The 26,957-nt window shown below is 35.1% G+C and overlaps 1 protein-coding gene across 10 annotated transcripts in view; it reads right to left on the reverse strand.

Annotated features, from left to right (window-relative positions):
* VTI1A (vesicle transport through interaction with t-SNAREs 1A) overlaps positions 1-26,957 on the reverse strand; it is a 456,447-nt gene that overhangs the window by 344,438 nt on the left and 85,052 nt on the right. For 8 of the 10 annotated variants that reach the window (XM_060171329.1, XM_060171321.1, XM_060171325.1 and 5 more), the window contains 3 exons: positions 16,054-16,131; positions 9,578-9,598; positions 4,757-4,841 (listed from right to left, as the gene is read on the reverse strand). In XM_060171329.1, the coding sequence (XP_060027312.1) occupies positions 4,757-4,841; positions 9,578-9,598; positions 16,054-16,131 (184 nt within the window). The remainder of the gene's footprint in view (positions 1-4,756; positions 4,842-9,577; positions 9,599-16,053; positions 16,132-26,957) is intronic. The other 2 variants (XM_060171323.1, XM_007520004.3) reach the window with 1 other exon arrangement.

Here is a 26,957-nt window from a genome sequence, read left to right on the forward strand (position 1 = left end):
CAAGGACCCAGGTTCAAACCCTTTGTCCACATCTGGGGAAAAGCTTCACGAGTGGAGAAGCAGTGCTACAGGAGTCTCTCTATCTCCCCCTTCCCTCTTGATTTCTGGATTTATCTATCCAATAAGTAAACATATAAATAAATATAATTTTAAAAAATTTTACAAAAAATAGAAATTAACCAGAGGGTTCAAAATAGGGTTGACTGTTTTTCCAAATGGTAGAGCAAAATAAATAAATAACTCTTATTTACTAGTTCTACTATATTAAACTATCCTTTTATAAAACCAAGTAGGAAATACGTGATATTTGAGAAAGTTCAATCTTTATATTAATAAATTTTGCTTTAGGAAAAACTCAGTATTTTATACTTTTTCCCCTCTCATATTGCTATAATCTAGTAAAAAGTCTGACTAGTTTAGAACTAGTTCTCAGAGGAACCATTTTCTTCTCTGGTAAAGTTTCTTATTTATTTATTCATTCATTTATTTATTTATGTAGAAACACAAAGAAATCAAGAGGGGGTAATGAAATAGAGAGGAAAGAGAGACAGAGAGACACTGCACCCTGATTCACCACTCACAAAGCTTTTCCCCTGCAGATGGGAACCACAGACTTGAACCTGGGTCCTTGTGCACTATAGCATGTGCCCACAACCAGGTACACCACCAGCTGGCGCCCTCTGGTACTGCTTCAGAAGTCATCTCTTAGGTCTACTCTTCGTCTATCAGTGTTCAATAAAAAACCAGTAAGAATAAATTTTTCATGTTGAAAGATGGTATTCTTCTGTGACTACTATATCAAAGTGATTGACATTACATATTTACAACACAGTCAAAACACAGAGCTGTTGACTCACTAGACAAGACAAGAAGAAGGCAAGCTGAGAAGCCATAATATAAAAGGCACATGACACCCATCATAAATACTTTCCTTTAGGTAGGAGGAAAAACATAACATGTATTCCTGGGAAAAATACAGGAAAACTGAGTTAACTCCCACAACTAGTTTTTTCCCCTGATACCCCACCACCACCACCCCCGTTTCCGGCTTCACTATTCCAGGCCAACTTTTGCAGATAGAAAGAAGCACAGAGACAGAGGGAAAGCTTCCTCCAGAGTGGTGGGGGCTAGGCACAAACCTGGGTTGTACACATGGGAAAAAAAAAGCAGGTACGCTATACAGGTAAGCTATTTTGCTGGTCCCACATATTACCTTAATAAGAAGCAGAGGTAGGAAAAATACTTTCTTTTTACTTGCTCAGTTTCTCACACCACTTCTTATTTTATTTTATGAGTGATTTAATACTGATTTATGAAATTATGAGATAAGAGGTATTATACTTTTTCTACCACCACAGTTCTGTGTCTCCATTTCCTCCACTGGAAACTGCAGTAGTTCTCCCAAGGTCACAGATATGGATTGACTATTATTTCTATAACTATCTAAATTTATATATATAAGTTGAGATTTTCCATGTAGACTAGATTCATAGTTTGATGTAAAATGTAAATTTTAGTATACACTAAAAGAAATCACTATAAAAAAAATAGCCATCACTATAAAAATTCATCCAGTTTTACAACCTAGCTCAATAAAAAAATAGCCATCACTATCAAAATGCATCCAGTTTTACAACCTAGCTCAATGCATGACCCTCCAGTATCTCTGTACTTCTTCTTCTTCTTCTTCTTATTTATTTTCCTTTTTGTTACCCTTGTTGTTCTGTTGTCGTGGTTATTATTGTTGTTATCATTGATGTCGTCATTGCTGGACAGGATAGAGAGAAATGGAGAGAAGAGGGGAAGACAGAGAGGGGGAGAGAAAGACAGACACTTGCAGACCTGCTTCACCACCTGTGAAGCATTCCCCCCCCCCACAGGTGGGGAGCCGGGGGCTCGAACCAGGATCCTCATGCCAATCCTTGCACTTTGCACCACATGCGCTTAACCCCCTGCGCTACTGCCCGACCCCCATCTCTGTACTTCTTCGATGACTTCCTTTAGTTAGGGGAGGGAGCTAGATCACTGGTGTAGTGAAAGAGAAAAGGTGGCCTAGCTGGCCAAATCAAACTCTTTGATAAGTTTTACAGCAAGAATATCCCACCCCCAACCCAGTTTCCCAATGGAAGTTTCGTCAAATCACAGTCCCTTGAATCATCTGCACAGTGTTACATTTCCTCCAAAATGTAAAAGTAATACTCAAAAAAAAAAAAAAAGCATTAATCTAAACAAAATCCAACCACAGTGTTTCGGGGTATATTCTACCATATGTTATATAATATTCTAAGTGGCCAGAGATTTGGTGTACATTTCTCAGTAATATTCTGAGTAGCCAGGGAATTGGTGCATAGGACTTTAAAGTTTAAAGTCTGGAGTTCTTGGGGGGTAGGGGGAGACCAGGTGGTTGCACATCTGGTTAAGCACACACATTACCATGCAAAGCACCTAGGTTCAAGCTCCCACCTCACACCTGCAGGGAGAAGCTTCACAAATAGTGAGGCTGTGCTCCACTTCTTCTCTGTCACTTATTGTCCCGCTCTCTGCACTTAATTTCTGTCATATCAAATTTTTTAAAAAGAGACAAAAATGTCTAGAGTTCTATCCAGGATACTATATATACTAGAGTGATGCTTTGGTACTTTCATTATCATCAGCAAGCACATCTTAAAAAAAAAAAAAAGAATATTCTACGGGGCCAGGTGGTGGTGCACCTGATTAAGGGCTCACATTACAGTGCGCAAGGACCCCGGTTCGAGTCCCTGGTCTCCACCTGCAGGGGGGAAGCTTCACTAGTGTTAAACAGGGCTGCAGATGTCTCTCTGTCTCTTTCCCTCTCTTAATTCTCTCTGTCTCCATCCAATAAATAAAAATATTAAAAAGAGTATTCTGAGATAAGCAATATTATTTCAGTTTTATTAGAGAAGAGGCTGAGACTCAGAAAGGTTATGTGATTTGCTCAGGGCTGCACAAAGGCTAGATAGAGACTGGGTCTTACCCTGTGACCTCAACTTTAGAGCTGTTTCCACTGTTTACATTCTTCACAAGGACAAGCACATCTAAAGGCGAGTCCATTGACAAAAAGAAGAAACAAAAGCTGCGTTTTATTCTAATTAGGGTAGAAATTCAATCTATTGGAAATATTAGAAAGAAGGATTGTCCAAACTATTAAAAAATCTGGAGTTTGGCCCCCACTGTATGGAAGGAAGCTTTGAGTGCGTGGTGTCTTTCTATCTAAGAAGTCATGCTGGAACAATAAATCCTCAGAGATGACAACACAACACCACCTTCTAGAAAACTTCATGATTGTCTCCACTTTTCTCAGTCATACTATAATGCCAGCACTGTTTGTGATCATTCTATTCAGTTATTTAGAAATCATCATGTAAGTCGGTCAGCACAGGAGAACCATGAACTCAAAGCAAGATAAAAACACTGGAATTCACACTCACCAAAATTATTTGGAATCATTTGCATTACACTTGCTCTCCCAAAGTAGTCATATATTTTGTGACACTAAATTTAAAAATTAGATGGAAATGTGGTTTAACATATTAGGCAACAGCTATCCATAATAAATTTCATAGACATACAACCTACACTTTGTGGGGAAAAAAAAAAAAAGAGAGAGAGAGAAAGAAAAGAAAAAATGATAATGAAAGACAAAATGTAATGACTATAAAGGAGAGAAAGGATGTCTACTATGATATAAAAATAGTCCCTGGGAGTCGGGCTGTAGCGCAGCGGGTTAAGCGCAGGTGGCGCAAAGCACAAGGACCGGCATAAGGATCCCGGTTCGAGCCCCCGCCTCCCCACCTGCAAGGGAGTCGCTTCACAGGCGATGAAGCAGGTCTGCAGGTGTCTGTCTTTCTCTCCCCTCTCTGTCGTCCCCTCCTCTCTCCATTTCTCTCTGTCCTATCCAGCAACGACAACAATAATAACTACAACAATAAAACAACAAGGGCAACAAAAGAGAATAAATAAATATAAAAAAAAAAAGAAAAAACTCACTATGGGTCTGAGGAGATAGCATAATGGTAATGCAAAAAAAAAAAAAAAAAAAATAGTCCCTGAACACTGGTAATGAAAAAGTTCCAGTTTTAGGTAGACTTGTCTTAGAAGTCAAATTAGGGTGATGTCTTGTAAAATTCTTAACAAAGAGTATTTCAACTTAAAAGTCTGGACAGTATTAAATGATACTTATAAAACTATCAAGTGCATTAACGCTGTTGCCTACTTGAATAACTCCCCCCCAACTAATTACAGGTTCTAATTACAAAGACATACAGGATCACTAGGAATCATTCCCAAAGCCAGGAAAAATAAATGAAGTACAGTGCATATTGTTACTTTTTTGCTCCTAGTTTGCAACACTTAGTCTGATTAAAATATTAATTTTTACACGTGAATAAATATAAAGAGTAAACAACTGGAGCCTGCAGTGTGCGCTAGTAATCATTGCGGGTGGGTAAACTGACAACATGTAACCGCATATTAAGACAAATGTAGAATTTAGACAAAGTATTCCATTTCTTTTCAGATGTATACTTTTAAACCTTAGGAACTGTTTTCAGTAGATGTCATGCCTTTTAACTTGAAAAAAGATAAGCGCAAATAAGCTCCCAATTGTCTCCCCAATATGTAAACCACATCTCCGGCTGCTGTCTCTGCTACTCCTTTGAAGTTTCCCTGAAATGTCATGTGTTGTGAAGACTGCTGTGCATAAGCAAGACAATTTGCTCACTCTCAGAATTCTTACCGGTTTCCACTGCTATTTGGTATCCAGCCTCTAGTCTCCGAGATGACCTTTCCAGCCTCTCTGTGTTATCGAGCAGATGTGCCCTCTGAAAAAGAAAAAGAGGGAAAAAATCAGATGGCCGTCTACAATGTTCTTCTTCTTCTTCTTCTTTTCCTTAAAAAATAATGCCTTCATATGCCCTAACATTTCTGGGGGGAGGGGGAGTCACAAATCTTTATAGATAATTTTTAGCAAAGCTTCCATTATAAGAAGCACTACAACGGCCGGATTTCCAATCAGCCATGTATATGTATGACTATCTACATTTTTATTTGAAAATAGAAATTTGTGTTGTATATGGACACAGAGAAGCTTTGTCCAAAACAGTGGGAAATATACAAAAATCACAGACAACTGAATCATTCCTGTTTCTATATTAGTTATGTGTATGAGAGGCTTATATAAATCTACGATTTCTTCTTTTTTTAATAACATGAAATCATTTTTAAAACCTCATCTTTTTATTTGATTGCTAGAGATTTCTTTTTTAAAAGCAATAACTTTATTTTTGAGAGACTACCCCTCAATTTTAGACTGAGCAGCAGGATGCCTTATGCAACAACATATGGTACTAAAACAGAATACTAAACAGTACTTCTAGTTTTAAAACAACTCAGGACAACCACCTAGAAAGAAAAGACACATATTTCTTCATACACACAGATGTACAAAATTGTGAATTTAATCACAAAAATTCTAAAACATGATATTTGATTGAAGTGGCCTTTTGACATAGTTTTACTTTATACTGTGAGATAAATTAATAATGACTATATCCAGTGCCTATGCCTTGATGGAAAAATTAGACGATTTTTCACAAAGTTCTCACTCAATTTTCTTTTCTATGTTGAGTTGTTTTCTTAAAGCATAGTGATCATTTATTAGATCTGCCCTGGCTACCAGATTACTAACCAAATAAGGTCACCATAGATGTGACTAGATCAGAAGTATGTGCATGCAAGTGTGCATATAAAAATGAGGCACTTAGAAATATATGATTATCTGTATCTGTATATTTGTGTGGATGTACACATGCATTTGGATACATGCATCTGTAGAAATTCAGCCCCTTTGCCTACAAATCAGTTTTGGTATGTGGACCAAAAGAAAAAAAAATGCAGCCAGAACTCCCCCAACTTTGTGTTGTTGACAGATGTCATTTAAAAATTGAGGAAATGCTTTCTTATAATAATAATAAAAAAAAAGGAGGTGCCACACATATTATCTGAGTGGCTGTCCAGAGAAAAGATCTACCTTGCTCTAATGAGCCCCCATGGATCTTGGAGATGCAAGCTGTATTGACATGCACACTTAAGCTAATACACCTAGACCGGTGCCTCCAAGCTCTAGCAGCCAGGGATGCTGACAGAATATCTCGCTTCCATCTTCAAAGAAAGGAAGTGATTAGTATGTTATCATTACCATTCAAAACGTGATTTCCTTATTCCCTCCCGGCATAGGTGACACATCTGAGATGCGGCCAGGCGTTGGAGGCAGCTAAAGCCACATCAAAGCCTTCCTTGAAAAAAAATTTGGGGGGGGGAAGGGCTGGGGGGGGAGGAATCATTAAAACAATGCATTTAGAACAGAGAGATAGGGCTCGATGTGAAGGTCAGGGAAGCTGCAACAACAGTCTATAATAATTAATAGAGTTGCCTAATATATAGTAGAGAAATTACAAGAAGAATTGCCCATCCTGATGAAAAAAATATAAATAATATTTATGTAAATAAATAAGAGGAAGGAAAGCTTGTATCATGAAAATGCAAAATCACAAAAGACTGTCAGTGAGAAAGAAAAAAAAAGGAGAACTATGTGTTTAGCATTAATGACGATTTTAAGTAAAATTAAGCACTTACTCAGCTTGTCAAAAATAGCTTTCCTACTATTAATACTCCCCATGTGCAGGTTTGGGAAGTAGGGAACTGCTCTTTCTCTGAATATTGCTTTCTACCTTGAACAAAGCACTAACTTTAAATCCATGGTTTTCTAAAAAGATAAAACAAGTTGTGAAATCGAGAGTAAACCTGGATTTTAATCCAGAATAACAGAACAAAGAGGTTTTCTTTTTTCTTAACAAAGAGATTTTCAGTTCATTTTCACATCAGATGAAATCTCTGAATTAAAAGAAAACATTCAGCTACAACAGTTCTTTTAAAAAGTCAAAGATGAATACTAGAAATTATACAGTAATGTATAATATAAAAAAACAAAGCACTCAATGTAGCATGATTTGGAGAAGTTCATGAAAGAGAGTTAATTCAGATTATTTTGTAAATAGCTTCAATGGAGAGCCACGTTTAAAAAAAAAACCCCTTCAAAAATGCATATTCCTAAATAATGGATGCAAGTAACTATTCTTTAGAATAGTTTGATTTTATCAGTCAATCTGCACACAATAGGTCTATCAGTTTACCAGTAGCTTTCCACCAGGATCTCACTTTGTATTTTGGAACCCCGTCACTTAAGTCAAGCTCAAATCTAGTTCTTGTAACAGCTGTGCTATTTACATTGTTCCCTTAGTTGTGCATTGCCCTGGCCTCAGAAAATGAAAGGAAATACACTAAAGTAGCAGCTGACGCTTTCAACTTGCCCCCACAACTCCAACCCAAACTCATTCTCTCACCCACTTCTCAGCCCTTTTCAAAGTAGGTAAGTGAAGCTGTGCAGAAGCTTCAGACAGAGCTTAACTTGTGTGAGGAGCAGTGCAATGTGGAGAGCTGGAGATGCAGGATTCAAACGGAGAGTTGGGCACAGCCAACACCAGTTCAGCTCCCTGTGCACTACCATCCTGCCTCCTAGCAGGCCCTGTGTCCAGAACTAAGCATGGAGCCTGCTTCACTAGGGAGGAAGGGAGTCTACTTTTGTTACCAAAGATACATTTAACACACCCCTATTTTGTGGCTTCTTAGAATAGGTACTAGAAAGAAAACTGGGGTATATTTAGTGCCTAATTGCCATCAGAAAATCCTAGCTGAGAAACAATCCCTTCGAAGCAGGTCATGTTCTAATGCGCTGACATTCTATAAATACCAATGCTACATCCACATCAAAGATTGCTAAAAAGAATATTTCAGACTGTGTTGTTCTACTAGGAGAATGATCTAATTCTTCCAAGACAATCTTATTATTATGCTTTTGGAAATATGCACTCCAGAACTATTCATAATGAAGCTATTCCTGTAGCTACAACCAAAGAATTAAGGCATAAGCCAGAGTTGAGCAGGGTTCTGGTAAAAAATAAGTAAATAAATGTATAAAATGAAAAAGAAAACATTTTAAAAATGCAGATATAATGTTTTCAGCTTTAGATTTAAGATTTCTGACTGCACAGAATGCAGCTTAACAAAATTATTCTGTCAGATGTGCTGGTGTTAAGAAGACATTAAAAAAAGTTATTAATCATATTCATTGCTTAACTTAAGAGGAAGGGCACCGTACAGTTTCTTCATACAGAGGTTTTCAAGACAATTGGTATTTCTAACTTTTGAAAATTCAGCTTCTTCACCTAAGCATGAGCATTTTTAAATACAAAGAAGCAAATAGTCTGTCTTGCAAAAAAAAAAAAAAAAAAAGTTGACCTGTCACCCACCTCAAAAGGAATCTTTTATAGCAAACTTCGATAAAATGATTATGTCGTGTGTGTGTATGTGTGTGTGTGTGTATCAAAATAACAGAAAAGATTAGATGGTAAGGATTTTGTATATTTAACCCTTCATTTTATGTATCATTATTACTTTACCAAGAGAACACCACTAATACATTTTAAGTAAGAGATGTGAAAACCACTACCTACTAGCCTCTAAACTAGTATTCACATCATATAAAAACTGACACACCAATAAAAAAATTAATAGAGAAATTTCAATCAATATAGTCAGTCTGAACTAAAAATAGTAGAGTACTAATTAAAACAATCTGACAGTTTTAATATTACAACACATGCTATTATTTTATGTCCTAATGTAAAAGTAATAAAGCACAGTACTACTAACTAAAAAATACAATTATGCTACCTGTAAAAAGAATACCAAAGCATGATTGGTATATTTCATCCAATTAAAAATAATACAAATCTTTAAGCATCCCTCATTACTGCAGGAATAAAATCGTAAAATAAAAACATTATTGTAAATATTTGTAAAGTTTTTTTAAAAAGTATAGAGTTGAATTATAAAACTGATGAGCAAATTCAGAAAAATGAGAATTCACTTTAGTGCTTCTTCCTACAGAAAGGAAAAGTATTTAAAAATGACTAGAGCTTTGGTAATTCCTACCTATCTATATACACAGACTAGCAGGGTATTCATAACATATGTGTTTATATTCATAGTATTATACGTTGAACTTAATACTTTTGTGTGAGGGACAGAGTTGATTTAAAAAGAGTTTCTAATAAAGTAAATACGAATGTCAGGGAAAAAAAACCTAGTGACTTCTATCAAACTGATACAAATTAAGCAAATCAGTAATAAATATAAACACATTTTGATACAATTTTAAGATATTTTTTAAATTCCTCCTCCCTACTGAAGCTTTCCAAATATGAAAATTTCCCTGATGCCAGCAAACAATAATCATTGTGATAAGTATTATTAGGATATATTGTTTTTAGAGAAGATAATATGCAGACAACATTTCTGAGATAGATAGTGAGTACTTTTTGCTCTGTGCTGATTTTCCTGGAAACATAAGCCTAAAGATCTTATTTCATATTCAGAAACTCAGTTTTATAGGGAAAAGCAGAATTAAAAAAAAAAAAGCAAGCTAGGATGTACTCACCTCTTCACGTAATTTTATCAACTGCAACATGAATGCACCAAAAAAAAAAAAAAAAAAAAGGATAAAAAGGAAAGAAATGGCAAGAAAGAAAGATCAGTTGTGTGACAGGATACAGAATTAACACTGACAATTTATCTGTTTACATGTTTAGCATTTAGAAATCACAGACAAACACATTAAAAGAAGCTAAACAGAGACTACATGCAGGGTTTTTTGAACGAATAAAGATCACTTTCTCACACTGTCACATTAAACAAAGAGAATAGTGTGAAATTCTCTTTTAAACTACATCTAAGACATCATCATGAAATAAAGGGGAACAACTTCATAGAAGTCTATATTATAAAGAAAGAAAACAAGTTTACTATTCCTCTTTTCTAAGAATGTACTACTGAAGAGGTTTTGTATATACAAGTTTTCAGGATGTTTCTCTATTTTGAATCTTGACAACTGATTTCAGATTTTACCTACAAATGAAAATGATTATTAGTTCAACTATCCAACTAACTACTTAAAACAAGCTATGATGCTAGTTAGTGAAACACTTGATGCCATTGTACTGAAATTACATTTGAAGGTAGCTTTATTTTAAACAAGAATAAAGTATGCCAGGACAGATAATACTTAGGATAGATTATCAGAAAATACTTCACTGTACACCGCACTTGATCTCTTGATTTTTGTTTTGCTTAACAGGCTATGCATCACATGATGTGTTTTTTTTAACTTTTGAAGTTTTCATTTTTTAATTTTTTTTCTTTTTATGAACTGGATCATCTCAAAAGAGCACTCTTCATTCTACTGGTTTCTTTCTTAAGTCAAACAGAAAGAAAAACTATTTTTACTTGTTAGAAATTCTGTGATAACAATGCATTCTTCTCTTAGAGCATGTTTTTATTTGCCCAAAATATAACAAAACAAGGTACCTAGCTCTTTGTAAACAGAAAATGAAGATAAAAATATATCAGGCTAATTCTGGGTGTGCATGCATATGTCTGTGTGTGTTTAACAGTACTTTGAACCACAAATATCACTGTCTAGTTGAGATGTATAGTAGAGATGACTGCTTTAATTTCTACAATGAATAGAAACTGAAACTTATAAGAAATCATATATCTAATTCTAGACCTGAAATTTGTATCTTTGGCAATTCAGGTCCACAACTGATATTTTTAAACATCTGAATATCTGTAACATCTGTTATAATACTTGACATATGCAGGCCAATAAATTAAACTATTGCTTTGGGAAAATCGTGCCATGAATTGCTCTCCCTAAATCTCAAAGTATCATGTTTATTATAGGCAAAAATTCTCAGTGCTTAACACTATGATTGTCTCCAATTCAAGGAAAACTGCAATGCATTCTAACTTATTGTTATTTGATTTGTTATATGAAAGTTATTTCAAATGTAAAAGAATGAGATTTCAAAAATTTTATGATGCTTTTAGAAAAAGAATACAGAATTGAATCATGTCTCCCAGGGCATTTAGTGAAAATAAAACTTTAAGCTCTTCCTTTAGAATAAAAGATAGGAAGTTGCCGTTATTTTTAAACACACTCTTTCTCTCAGTGATCATCCAGTGGGCATGCATAAAGCAGCCCATCATTTCATGTGAAAAGTTACTCCTCTTCATCAGAAGTCAGAAAAAATTTGACTGAAATACCTGGTCTATCACAGACACTTTGTCTTTGCTATCCGAACATCATGGGAGAAAAAGGCAGCATTAATTCTCAGAAAGAGACTATCCAGGGATAGATCGCACAATTCTCTTTTCTTCCTAGAGATACCATTCTTCAGTTGACTATGATACTTAGAGGGCCAAAGTTTAAAACTACTCTTCAGCAATAGAGATCATTTGGGGCATGCCACCCTGCCATAATCAATGAGTGTTTAAAAATACTACCCATTTGTTTTTTCAATAGGTTCCAAACAAAAAACGTTCTATCTTGTTTGTGCTGCATGGCTGCATTCAAGCTCGACACCGGATTTGTAGCTAAGCTAGGTAATGGAGGGATTTTTAATCTTTATCTTTTTTTTTCCCCTCAGTTAGCCTGAGAGTTATTCATTGAAATAAACAAAAGATAGTCTATTTTTGAAAATTAACAATGCTTAGACTAGACTGCAAGTGGTGATTTCGTATTTTATCAAGTCACCAGCTCCATCATAGGCAACATGAAAGTGTGCCAATGCCGCCATGTTGAGTTATGATAATCAACATGTTTTTTTGAAACAAAGATCCCCCCCCCCATGCAGAATTTGATACAAGAGGTAATCTGTTCCTTTGTGGGCTGAAAAAATCTGGTTTACGCTGGTTTGAACCAGTGGAATCTCTTGTGGTTAAGCCTTCTGCTGTGTCTGAAATCAAACTGCACTGCAGAGCATGTGAGGATTCAAGCGCGCGCTGGTCTGTGAGGTGCGTCACGTGACCCCCATAACTACCGAATCTTTTTTTTTTATAGCTGATAACGGGACTGCCGTCTCTGTCCGCATACAGATAACGAATAAATGCTGAACTCTATTAAACGCCCTTTACACATTATCATGGGTCGAACACACAATTTTCTGAACTTATGATGACAGTCTATTTATTTTGCTATAAACCCTCAGCACGTAACGAACAGATTTGTGCCTGGTAATGATCTGCTCTGCCAGGGCTATATGAAATGATACCGACCTTCTTTAGATCTTGGGGAATTAAATTGACCGACTTCACCCCCTGGTCTGTGGCTGAAGTTTGACACACTTTATGCACAGCAAGCCCATATAAGAACTTAACAGAATCTCGCTTTTTAAAATTAAGCAATCATATCTGCTAAATATTCCTTCACCACAAAAATTTCTGCACGTTTAGAAGTATCTTACTCTTTAAATATTTTTTTGCATTTTCTATCTGGGATTTACGCAGATTTCATTTGCTCAAGTTTCTTTGCTGATCAATATAATTTTGCATATGGAAGCTTAGAGAGCATTAGGGTTTAGAAGTAGTGCATGGGAGGTTTTATTTGTTCCATCATCATACTCAACTACCAATGGGATTTAATTCCTTAAGATTTTATTTCTTTTTCTGAAAACAGTTTTACTGACACTAAATCAAGTTAACAACTATTAAAGTTACCCTCTATTAGTACAGCGTTCAACCATTTAAAATTTTAAAAAATATTTCCATATAGAATGGAAAAAAGCCACATTTTATAGAATAGAATGATAATGCCTAAAGCCATATTGCTTAAAAAAGCTGATGGTCCACAACATTTGAATGTGCAAAGTAGGTGATTTTATCCCTTCTTAGCCAATTAGAAGTGAGCTATATTTAATGTATAGAATGGATATGAATCAGAGATTAATTTGTACAAAACAATTAGTCTGGATTAAAACTGAGTGAATGAAGTTCAACAACACTGTCTACCAGGTAACCAACATTATAGATCCATCTTTAAAGTTCTGCTCCTGAATTATTGACATTTTTTAATGGCAGAATGTCTATGTATGAGAATAACTGAATATATTTATAGGTAACTGGAAAATTAAATGTTGTTTTAACAACCAAGTTTTAGATGTCTTTAAAAATGTGACATATAAAGTAGAATGAGAAATAATAGCTATAGTACTCACAATTGTCTAAATCTCCACAAAGAATCTACTATAAAAGGGGAGACATATTAACTTGAAATAATTAGTTAACATCTAGTTTATTTTATTTTACCTATTTGCAATTATTGTTATTAATTCTGTATTCTTTTCCTTCACTGATCTATAATTTTAATTGAGATATATTCCAATTTCAGTGAAACAAACAATGCTATTTTAGCTCATCTTGGATATCTCTAAATTTTCCCTACATCTTAAGTCTGTTGCAAATATACCATAAGCAAGAAATTCTAAGATCCAAGCTATGAACAATGTCAAAATGATTTGTAGGCAGAATATATTTTCTTGTACAAGTTACAGTTACTCCTGACAAGAAAAACTGACTTCTCAGGAATAAAGCCTTAAAAATTAATATGAAGAATCTATGTAAATTTTCTTCTTCTAAAGAAAGGGTTTTTGTTTTGATTTCACAGTCTGAATGAGTACTGCTTCAGAATAAAGATACATTCCTCTGTGACTATTTCTGGGTATAGATGTGTTTTAATTTTGAGGAATTTTAGTTCCTATTTCATGATAGAGTCAAAAAACAAAATTTAATTACTGCATCATAATATTAAATTTTGTTACATTTGGCAACAAAATATTCAAAAAGGAAAGTAGTTATTTTGTATTTCCAAACCTAATTCAAATTTTAGACTGAAAAGTTACCATAAAGTAATCATCTAACAGTTATACAGTTGCATGACTATAATTTATCACACTCTATTTATTGAAATGACAGCTCCTTACAACTGAACTTCAGGCTCTCCAAGCACTTTCAGGATTTCTAAGTTTGATTTATACAAGTCCAGGGGAAATCTCTATATAATCACTTTAAAGTGACAGGAGTATAATTTGAAAAAAATCCAGAAAATATGAACTCAATCTATTTTTGTAGAATATTTTTCTTTAGGCATAAAATCATACTTGTATGCACATAAGGCAAATGTTTTAGGCACATAAAATGTCCATTGAGAGGAGTGAACATGTTTTAAAAGAGAGAGAGAGCTAGAGCTCCCTGTCACAGTACTAAAACATCCATTACAATAAAGGAGTGTGAGTTAGACAGGAACACCCCCTTTCTTTCTTTCCTCTACATTAAGCACTAGTTTCAAATGAGAAAAAAGATCTATAGCTTTCTAAAGAATTGACATGGGAACTACATATTCACTTTTTTCCAAAAAAGATAATACTTTTTTTTTTTTTGCAGTGGAGATAGGAAATAAATGTATGACTCACTTATTCAAGAGCTATGAGCAATCTAAATGTCACTTAAAATAGGAAGAAAATATTTTTCTTTCATCCTCATCATTATTTAAACTATCATGAATAAAAACTCCTTTATCACATTATCTCTTCTGTTTGATGTGTTCATTTTCCCCCCTTTGCTATTCTCACATTTCAATCAGGAAAGCTGAAATCCCAAGTCAAACCTTAACTTGTTTATATGTCTGAACTCAAGATGATAACATCCATATAGTGGAAGAGGTAAGATCTTTCCTGCAACAAACGTAATCAGCTCAGTGATTCTTTTCTCTTTCGGGAGAGTGGGGAGAGGGTGAAAGGGAGTCTTAAACATAACCAACATCCCTGTTAATAATATTAACATTATAGCATATAGTTTCTGCATATATAAACCAATAACATATTTGAAATGATAAATCAAATTATATAAATATTAAAATTTATATCAATAGGGTGCAGGTCGATAGCATAATGGTTATGGAAACAGACTCTCAGACCTGAGGCTCCAAAGTCACAGGTTCAACCCCCTGCACCACCATAAGCCAGAGCTGAGCAGTGCTTTGATAGGAAAAATAAAAAAATATATATATCAATATATTATCTTTTGCTGTCATTAAGATTTTGGTTTAATCATGAAGTATTATGCTCATTTTTATTTAGACAAGATAGAAACCTTTACAAAGCTAGCCAAAGTAACATTAGTAAGCACATTCATCTGCTTCTGAAAGTCCCTATATCATTTACTTAGAATGTGTCAAAGAGACTCAAGTTACTAGGATTGTCAGAGACACCTTCAAAGTTATGTCTACAATGAAGTTCTAAAAACATATTTTGAATCATGGATATTATTTTACATGAATTGGTGAAGTCTGCTGTATTAATTCAAGAGAGAAGTGGATCATTAATAAGATTCGTGACACCACTGTGTGATCCACTGAGAACTGATAGACAAGTTTTAAGACTTTTTTTTCAAATTATTATTTTAATTTTTGCCTGTTAAGATGTTAAATTACAAGAAGACAGTTCCTTTGATGATGATGGTGATGATGATGATCATTATTATTTGACAGAGGCAGAACCTCTTAGTGAGCACCCAAGTTCCACATGGATGCTGACAATTTGCATTTGGTGAATGTATTTTTAAGAAGCTACACAATAGGAGACTGAGCTGCCTGCCCTGTTGAATTCTGAAAGCTTACTTTCATTTGTTTTTGCTGTGAGTGTTGATTTAATTATACTGCATTATTATCAAAGCTGTATTATGTACTTTTTTATTCCTTTTACATGTGTCTGAGGTGAAGACCTTGGCTTTGTCTGCAAACAGTGTGTTTCAAGTTATTCCTTAAGTACTAAATAATAAAGAAAAGAGAAGAAAAGATTTTTTTTAAAGATAGCAGACAGTGATCACAAGGTAAAGGGTTAAATGTAAGATCTCCAAGAAACATTTTGAAGTTGATTAAGACTCCAGCTTTGCATTAAACAGTATCGCTTCCACATGAGTTGCTGCTAATACTGTTAAGGAGCAGCTTGAGAGCCCAGTGTGCTAGTGACCTCCTTCACCCTCCAGCCACCCACCGGGCCTTCCTGATTAGCATTCTACCTGGTTCTCGGAGGAATTCCCATCATCCCCTAGGAGCTCATTCCGTACTTCGTCACTGTAGGCGATCCGTGACCTTTTCTATAAAACAAAACAAAAAAGGGAGAGAGTGAGATGAACATTTGAAAGTAAAGTCTTAGGAAACATCATGGGTATCAGGGCTGATCATCTCAAACCTCGAGAGCCCCCTAATGGAAACATACTTGCTAAAATCTGCAAACCAGAGTTGGGTAAAGTTCTTGAACTTAACAAGTTTCATATAATTGAGGAGTTTTCCAAATCCCTATCATGAAAGAAAACTCTGCATTACGAAAGAAATTTGTTAGTACTCACAAAATATATTATTCCACGTAGTCCTCCAATTAAGACCTGTAAACTAAAGGAAATACAGGTATATTGCTGGGTGTCTGCAAAACTCAGCAGACTGTAATTAACACAAAACTATTTATGTGGGGGTTTTAATATTGTGGCAGGAAATGAACTATACAATCTTAATCTTTCAAAATATCTAACTGTAGGATCTTATATCTCCAACAAAACAAAGGACCTGGAAAACAACACATCTATATAGTTCATTATTGTGACATTACTTAGCAGAAAGTGATAGAATTTAGAAACCTATCCCATTTCCAAAGAATAATGTAAACACTTGTAAGTTCTCTATAAATAATGGTTTAAAGAAAAGAAATAGGGTATGTTGAAACACATTAAATTTCTCAATCCCCTCAGGCAGAAGTTTAAAAACAAGATCAGAAGAGAAAACACAAGTAGAACCTGAAATGGAATTGGTGTAGTGCACCAAAGTAAAAGACTCTGGGGTGGGTGGGTGAGGGCAATACAGGTCCAAAAATGATGACAGAGGACCTACTGGGGGTTGTATTGTTATATGGAAAACTGGGAAATGTTGTGCATGTACAAACTATTGTATTTATTGTAGAATGTAAAACATTAATTCCCCAATAAAGAAATTAAAAAATAATTCTCAATCCCCTTAAAGAAAGACAAGCAAGCTATGAGTCAGCTTTTCACAAGTCCAGTAAATAAAAGACTAAGGACTATGCATCAACATTTCACACACTGAAATTATGTCCACCTTTACCAGTAAAGTCAGAGGGGCATGCCAACAAGTAATTTATAAATTATCTAAAGGACATACCTCTAGAAAAGTTTCAAGGCTTTGAAAAATAGCCATGAATGAAAAGTGCTACCTTTAGATCTTTAGCATTACTATTTTAGGCTTAAATGCAGATTTCCAAGTGACTTTGCTGTGCCTTTTCTGCTTCTTCACTAAGTAAAAATAGTCAAATAGAAGGGTAGTTGTGAAAGAGTAATCTTTCTCACTTGGGGCCAACAGTATAAAATATAAAGTGTCTTACTTACTCGACTTGGCCTATGAAATTATTACAGTTTATAAAAGCTACCCATAATCTGTGAGCAGAAGCCAACAAGATTTTTTAATTAGATGAATTATTTTTAAACTGACGAGTGAGTTAACACTTCTTTGTCATAGACATCATAATATTTTAGACACAAAATCATATTGTAATAGAAATTAAGAGAGCTTTGACATGAAACAACCAACAGGTTTCAAATTAGTTGAAAATCTTTGTCAATTGGGGTTCTGATCTGAATAGTTAAAGACAGAAAATCATAGCAGTGACTATTTTCTCAATTCTCCCAAGTGTGGTACATAAGAAAAGAATTTAGCTCATTATATAGAATAGAAGCCTTGGAGCAGTAGGGCTTAACTCTCTGGCAGAGTCCAGCTGAAAAGGGTTGAATGGAGTATGAAAAAAAGTAAGTTAATCTAGATAGCCCTTTATGTATGAGGGAGGAAAAACCATCTCATTGAATTCTAAAAGTAGTTTCAGTTAAACTGAGACTAGAAACCTGCAGTTCTAACTCACAGTTCAGTATTCATTCTACCACTTAAGGTTTTCACCCCATTTTACTACCCTCCAAATACATAAGACAAAGAAACCAAACATGCAAGATGTTTTAGTTAAGAAGATGGTGGTACTCCCTTCCCACCAAGATTCTCTTCCTTAAGCCCCCTTCTCCTTTCTACAAATGTGTACTTTACACCTTGGCAAATACATTAAGTCTATAAGCAAATAAATAAAGCCAACAATGATGCACTGAGAACCAAGTAGAAAAGTCAAGTCATTAGCCTGAGGTCAGTAATGACATCTCTATCAGATGTCTTCACAATGCAGGAGAGTCCTGGACTCATTCATTTGGAACACACCAAACTTAAACCATAAAAACTGGCATATTAATGCCACTTTTCTTAGTGTAGCTACTATTAGTTACGTATTTTTACACTCTGCATATAGGAATGTGTTGAAAAATGCTGTTACAAATCACTTCTTGGTCTTAATACATTAGTTAACTCGAACTAAACCTTACTTTCACCCATTTGTAGATCCCCTCTCCAGTAGTTTCAAACTAGCTAAGCAAAAGTATTTTATAGCAATAAAGGAAATGAGAACCTTTAGACAGGCTGTGGTATCAGAGCTGTCTTCTTAATTATTCATCTCATCACTACAGGGGACTAAAGCAACACACAGTATGCAAGAATATCCTATGGAGATTGTTTTTGTTTTACCTTTTCTTCACCAAAATACCAACAAATTGCCATAGATTGTTCAATTACATTGCATTCTTATTTTGATTTGCTATACTCCAAAAGGAGATAAAAATTATAAAAGAGATTCCCTAAATATCTAATCGGTTTTGGTTGGGACCATTCGTTTTGAAAACAAGCAATTAAAAGTGTACATGTCCAGGAGCAGAGGAGAAGGAAGGGTGATCTGCAGTTGAAGTTTAGCCATTGGAGTATCTAAAACCCATTGATTTGGAGGGCTGTTTGGATATAATCAAGCAAATAATAGGCTGAATTGACACACTGTTCTCTGATAGGACTGACATCTCAAAAATGAATAAAAAGACAACTCATTTCAAATATCAGGAATAGTTCATGGAAATGATACAGTCAGTACTGAAAACTGAATTCTATTACCTTTTGTTTATTTCCTGGATAGAGACAGCCAGAAATCGAAAGGGAAGGGGAAGACAGGGAGAGAGACAGAGAGACACCTGCAGCCCTGCTTCACTACTTGCAAAGCTTTCCTCCTGCAGGTGGGGACCAGGGGCTCAAGCCCGGATCCTTGTGCACTGTAATATGTGCACTCAACCAGGTGTACCATGACCCAAGCCCTGAAATCTGAACTCTACACTTATGTATTCTTGACTACAATTATATTTAAATGTCTGGCAGTGATATTTCTCCCCTAATTTAATATGACCTGTTATTTTAAATAGGCCAATTGTAATTAAACATAATTGAATATCAAGAAAGGCATTTTTTTTAATTAACAAACTGTTTATTTTATGGATAATTTTCCTCCACAACACCAATACATTATTTTACCTGTTTTGGGAATTTTTAAAAACCTCATTATACATTACTTAGTATTATGTCATGCGTTAATTTGGAGAGTGCAAAGTTAATGAAAATGAAATACCTATCTTATCCCAGTAAACTAAAATATTTTTACTTTATTATTAACTGTAGAGGAAAAAAAATCTGCACTTTAGCCAAATGCAAGTCTGAGAATTTGAGCTGAAAATGTCACATACTCAGCTACAGTTTGAAGGAACCCAATTCATAATGCATTTTATAAATAGTTAATGACTTCTATACATAAGCTAACCAGGCAAATCAAGAAATTGTCAACATTTTTAGTCTTAGTTGTCAGTTACCACTGTCTACTGGTGCTTTTATATGTGGCTTCTGGAGAAGACAGAAGCTTTACACAGTTTGTAATCTACTGCAATTTTGAGTCTGTACCATAAGGCTAGAAAAGCTTCAACTGACAATATTTGCCATATAAAGAAAGACAGACAGAGAAAGTTAAATACAAGAACATTCTTCACTTTGGGCTTTGTGTTTGGATAAAGCTTATTCCTTCTTACTTAGACACCTAGGAGAAGTAGACACAGTTGGGCAGAAAAATCTATAGGCCATAGAGGAATGACAGAAGGATGACAAATTAAGAACTGGTGGTTATTTCTAAGAAGTTAGATGCAGAGTTTCCAAGGTGTTTCAAAATAATGACGAAAGTGGCTCCTTGGTTTTGAAAGCACGGATTTCAGATTTCAAGCATTTTTCACTTAGGATGCAAACAAGACTTTTGCTTATGAACTGACTGATCTGCTTAAAGCTAAGTTCAAACCGATAGACTTGTTTATAGTTCTACTTGGAAACTTGGCTTGAAGTAATCTACCTACTTGACCTAAGTCTTAACATTTCCAACTGAACAGAACAGTTCCTAGGAAGGCACTGCTAAATTAGAAACAAAATGAACTAACTTTGCTCAAACTAATTAACAACGGCATCTGTGACACCATCTCCTGTATGATTCCACATGTGAAACAAAGTATAAGTATCCAGAATGAGGATCCTACAACCCAACACTAGCATAAGCATAACAATGAAGTTGGTTTATTACTAAAGCATATATGAGAATTTAATTTCCATGGCGTGCACATGGCAAAGCAATTGCTTAAATTGCCTCACCTGGGAATTTAATACAATGTTATCATCAGACCAGCCACATTGTAAATAGATTTATAATGCTTTCCATGTGCTGCACTCTGTTGCATATGAATTAAGTAATGATCTGGTATTACAATAAAATCAGCTAGTTCCCACACCTGGCAGACAGGATATTTCACTAAATTAATACCCATATAGTTACATCACAAGGCTTGGGAGAGGAAACCATCTCGAAGGCATTCGACTTGAGGTTTACATGGGAGGCAAACACTCCATGGCTATGGAGAATGTCACTATGCTGAATAGATGGCTCAAGACAATCTGTTTCTAACATCTGTATTGCAGAATTAAGACTTCCTCATTCCCATTCAATTTTGGCCTAATTTTCTTCATTCAGTACTTTAATTACCAATCAGCAATTTGCAACATTCACAAAGCTAAGAAAGCCCTTTATTCTAATCTATGTGCTGCAGACAGTCAAATAACTGATACAAAGTGCAATATGGCTTTGGTAAGTAATGAAAGAACAGCTTGTCCTACTTCCTAATCAAATTGGTCTATAGAAGAAGCGGCTCATAGATTTCTCCATAGGTCTAAAGCAAACTACTCAGTCTGACCAGACTTTTCCATTGCTTCCACCATGTCTCTCAGTCTCCATATATTTAATAGTGCCTAAGGCTACCAGGTGACACATCTATTAAAAACTGTTATGCTTTCATAGCCAAAGAAGTTAACTGCTCTAAAGAATGTAATTATTCCTATTATAATTAACACTTTGGGTCATCTATGGATTATCCTGAGATTGTATTTAGTGGCAAGTCACATAATTGTTGGCATTCATTTCTTACCTAATTTTATCTGGCTCTAATTAAATAATATCATACTTCCGTAATGCCCAGATGGCATTTTATAAATGTATCTATCTTTGGTACAACACATTCCATTTTTAACCATACCTCACTTTCTCCATGGCCAATTTCAGCTTTTCACACAAATTCCACCTCTGACCCAGGACTTTAAAACATTCATCAATCAAAATAGGAAACATTTTTTGAGAAAAAACGGGGGTTTACTAAATTTTATCATAGTGTTCTCTGTGCTAAATTAATTTCTAGTAAAAGAAGTGATTGAATATTAAAGTGTCCCACACTACACGGTTTAAGTAGAATGTTAGGTAAATATTTGGTCACTGGAAAACTGTTAGGATAAAAAAGCAATGTACACTTAAAAAAAAGAGAGAGAGACAGAGAGACATTTCAGAATGCAATCATGCAATCATGGTCAAATTAGATATCTTGATAACAGCCTGCCTAATTTCTAAAACAGTGATGGCAATATTTATTTTTTTAAGTCTGTGTAAAGAAATGAAAGTCTACTCTAATACCTAAGATATGATAAGTATGAAAAGGATCTTCAGTTTTGGATTAGTTGATAACGACAGAAAATATGCAATAAAACCAGTATGTGCATATGGTTTTGAGTATGAGTTAGTGCATTCGCCCTAGAAAATAATTTGAAGTTAGAAAGTCAAAATGGCTTTAGTTAAGTTCATTTTATTTAATGCTGTAGTTCTACTATCTTGCTCAATTCTTTATGATGCTACAATGTTTGGATGATTTTCAAAGGTAAAAATTTTACTCAATTCTTTAATACTGTCAGAGAAAGTAAGTTTCAATATGTTTCTTGTAAGTAATTCCATTAAACATTGCTAGCCTTTGCTCAAGGGACTGTTAGGAGTTAAAGGTCAAGCTCATTCGCTGGAAAGTGAACATGCCACATGTCACCAATACCGTAGCATTAATAAAGGGAAAGCATACTTTCTATCTGTCATAAACTCATGACCAGTGGACCATATGCAAGCTACCACAGAAACAAACACTAGAAACACCCTGCTGCTAGGCTGAAACATTTGGAAAAGCAAGTTATCCTGAGAACATGAAAAGCAGTCCATTGTTAGGGACTATGTAATACTAAGGAAAAGATCTTTGAAGTTTTTGCTACTACCTTTCTATTACAATAACTGTTAGTTATACATTTGCTTCAACTTTCAAAAACATTTTAAGAGTCTGAAATGGCTAAGACAGATTACAGTACATTTTTTCTTAGTCTCTAAATTTAGCTATAATATCACATTAACATTTGTATACTTATGCTAATGTTTTACACACAGAACTCACATATAAGTATACGCAACCCATATGGAATAATAACTGTTTGTGCTTCACAGTGTTAGAATGGAGTTTTATTTATCATAGGAACTCTGACCACATTGCTGCTACATCATTTAATGGTTTGCACAACAGAGCCCTGAAATCATGTAACTGCACTTCTTCATTTCCTCTTGCAGCATTTCTAAACTTAAGCCTGAAATGTAAGTTTAGCATTAGTATGTCAAAATATAACTTGAGTGAGTTAGTGGCCCCACTTGCCTGCATATGCTTGTAGTTTATGACTGTGACACTACTATTGAACACAGTATGGCTATCTCTTAAATCATGCTAGCCTGTCAATCAATAATGATATTACTTCATTTAGAAAATCAGCTCATGATAGAATGGCCAGATGTGATTGTCAACATCTGGAAAAGTCTAAGTATGCGGTGGAGGAGAGCTAAATCTTTATAAAGTCTTTCTGAATATAAAGTTGTTCCACAGTTTTTGCTTGAAATAACCAAAGTATCAAAATGTTCATTATGTGTGCTTGATAATGATATAAAAGAACTATTGGTGGGGCCGGGTGGTAGTGCACCTGGTTGAGCGCACATGTTAACTATGTGCAGGAACTCAGGTTAGAGGTTCTGGTCCCCACCTGGAGGGGGAAAGCTTTGCGAGCGGTGAAGCAGTGCTGCAGGTATGTCTCTATCTCTCCTTCTCTATCTCTCCCATCCCTCTTGATTTCTGGCTGTTTCTATCTAATAAATAAATAATGAAATTTTAAAAATAAGAACTATGGAGTGATAGCCTAATGGTTATGTAAATAGGCTTGTATTCCTGAGGCACCAAAGGTTCTCAGGTTTGATTCCCAGCCCCACTTAAGCCAGAGCTGAACAATGCTCTGGGGAAAGAAAAATAAACAAACAAATAAATAAATGCTACTAAAGTTTATATAATTAATTTGTATTAAAGATTCCCTATGTAATCTGCCTAGCATTAGCAAAAAAGTGACCATTTCTTGAAAATCTGCTCAATGGTCATATCATGAAGTGTTCTCAAGCAAATGGCCCTGAAGAAAATGATTCTGAGGTTGAATGCACATGTTACAATGCACAAAGACCCAGATTTGAGCCCCCAGTCTCTACATGCAGGGGGAAAGCTTTGCAAGTGGTGAAGCAGTACTGCAGGTGTCTCTCTTTCTCTCTCCCTTTTTATTTCCCCCTGACCTCTCGATTTCTGATGGTCTCTATCCAAAATAAAAATAATTTAGAAAGAAAGAAAGAAAGAAAGAAAGAAAGAAAGAAAGAAAGAAAGAAAGAAAGGATCCTGAGTAGTCCATGTAGTTGACAGAGAGGTTCATATTAATTACAGAATCTTAGAGTTGACAATGGCAGGAGAACCACCTAAAAATTTACAGATGAGGGGCTCTAAATCAAGTTCATGATTTCACCCTGTGTTTTGCCTCTCTCTGTCTTTTGTTTTGGTTATGATTTTTATTGGGGTATTAATAGTTTATAATGCAGTTGTTCACACCCAGGTATGATGTCTCATCTCCCCATGAAAGTTCTCTGCAGAACACTCTTACCCACAAGTTGGGCTCTTTTTGATCCAACTTCACCTATGTTGTGACCACTTCTCAGTTTATAATCATCCTGATATTTTCTTTCCATGCCTCAAACCTCCCATGACCATCAACAAATTCCAAATTGGTCATGCTTTTTTATTTTAAACTTTTGATTTGAATAATTCTTTGATTTATAGCAAAGATGCAAAGGGAAAAGGAAGAGTTCCCATTTGCCCTACCTAGTTTTCTCTATTTTTTAACACCTTCCATATAACAGACATCTATGGTACATTTGTCGTAACTAGTAAATCTTTTGTTGATTAATATACAATACTATTAACTAAAATATGTACATTTTTCAGATGTCCTTCTGTCTCACTCAGTATCCTATCCAAGACTCCGTACTACATGTAGTAGGCGTGTCTCCTTAGTCTCCTCTTGTTCGTAACAAGTTTTCAAAGTGTTCATGATTTTTATAACTGACAGTCTTGAAGAGTACAGGTCAGTTGTTTTAGTAGAGTGTCCCTCCATTCATATTTGTCTGATGCTTCTCTCATGCCTAGGCTGGGAATAAATTCAATACATTTGGGGGGGTCCAAAGATATTAAGTATTATTTTCATCACATCCTATCAAAGGTGCATATTATCACCATGACCGCCACTGTTGATATTAACCTTAAACAACTGGCTTTGAAAGTGTTTGACAAGTTTCTCTTCTGCAAAGCTACTACATTCCCACTTTGTATACTGTACTAACTAGTCCAAGCTCACATTTGGGGAGGAATATTTACATAAATTATTTGGCATTCTTCTGCATGGGAGATCTCTCAATTCAATCATTCCCTAGTATCTGTATGAACTCATGTATATTTTGTAAATATTTGGCTTGTAATCTAATACTACTTGATTTGTTTTGTTGCTCCGATTGCTTAGCTCCAATTACTATTTTTCAGTCTTGCTTCTTTTGACATCTCAATAGCTTCTGATGCCTGATTTCACCTTACCGGTTACAGCACCATGTTCTTTTGGAAATCCTATCCTCTTACCACCTACTCCTTCATTACCATTAATTCTAAGTCTGCCCTAGATCTCCATCCCTAAACCACTTCCCACTCACCTAAATGGCATACCTGTTGTTCTTAAGACTACTTAGGAACTGGCAGAGGTATACTTTCTACAAGTTCTAGACCACAAGTCTAACTTCTGTGAAGTATGGTAGATAGCCTAAAGGCATCTGAAGTGTAACACAAAAGGCATTTCTTTCTCCTACATACTCATTCTCCTACTTTTCACAATTTGACTTATGTTACCACTTACACATTTCCAGGTTAAAAACAAACAAACAAACAAAAACAAAAAAACTTGGCTATCTCTCTTTCTCCCCAAATTAAATCACTGAGCCATATGAAATAGAATCTTACCTTGTAGGACATCTACAACTGAGATGCTTAGCCAAATTCCCAGGATATACACTGAAGTCCCAATTCTTTTCTCAAAACTGTTATTACATATTTTACCCTTCTTTTGTTTATTTTATATTTGAAAGACACTTAAATGGAAAGACAGACTTTTTTTTTTTTTTTTTTTTTTGGCAGAGGAAAGCCAATAGGTAAAAATTCTCAACTCCTCATTTTGGAAAGTAATGGAGAGCCTTTAACTCTATCTGCAGCAGAACACCAATGTCATAAAAGAAACCACTGTCTAAAACTCTTTACCTATTTCAGAATAGAGAGGCTCCAATAAAATTTAAAGCAAATTTGCCAAAAACTAACTAACTTTAGGAAACTTCTAAGCAACAGGTCTCTCTCCAACTTTATAAGTCAATAACAAATGTCTAATTTCAAGTACCAGCATATGTCATATCTGCTATTGTATTGCTCTTCTAAGTTAGATATTCCCGTTTCTTATTATGTAGAAGCTAAAAGACTACCATTTCAAACGATGTAGCACATGCATATTTCGTAGTCTGATTTGTGGACCTGAGGAATATGGATTACTTCTGTGATCTGAACAAAGAAGCTCTGCTACAAGCCTAGCATTCAGTGTGCTTTGATCTCTGAGACCCCAAATTGTACCGTTAGGCAACACAGGGCACTTATCTAGATTGAACTGTCATACAAATAGATTTTTGTCAGCCATTCAATTTGTGTTGGGGAACACGCCAAGAAAAACAAAACCCAGCAATTTAAAACAACAAATCTATCCTCTGCTGACAGGGAGAAATTGTTATATTTCAAATGAATAAGAATTACAATAGATCATACATCCTGTGTATGGGTGCTGTGGAGAGAAAAATATTCTTGGAAATAATTCTGCCTCACTTTGTCTTGGCAGTGGTCTAACATAAAGCAAACATAATATATACTTAATACTAATAAACACACAAGAAAAAAAACACTGACAGGCATTGCAAGTTATGAGGGGAAAACAGTAATCTAATAAAATTTCAAATCAAAATTCAGTGGTTACATGAAGAGGGTGGTAATATGTTGCATTTTAAGTTTGTTTTCTGATCTGTCTATAGTCTTTCCAGGAATTCAAGTAATGTATCTGCCTACAAAACAGTCAATTTAAGTAGTCAGGCCATCATTCTTTTGGACCCTAAATTGAATCTGGCTCTGTAGCTACA

The sequence above is a fragment of the Erinaceus europaeus genome, chromosome 14 (assembly GCF_950295315.1).
Source record: "Erinaceus europaeus chromosome 14, mEriEur2.1, whole genome shotgun sequence".
Taxonomy (NCBI): Eukaryota; Metazoa; Chordata; class Mammalia; order Eulipotyphla; family Erinaceidae; genus Erinaceus; species Erinaceus europaeus.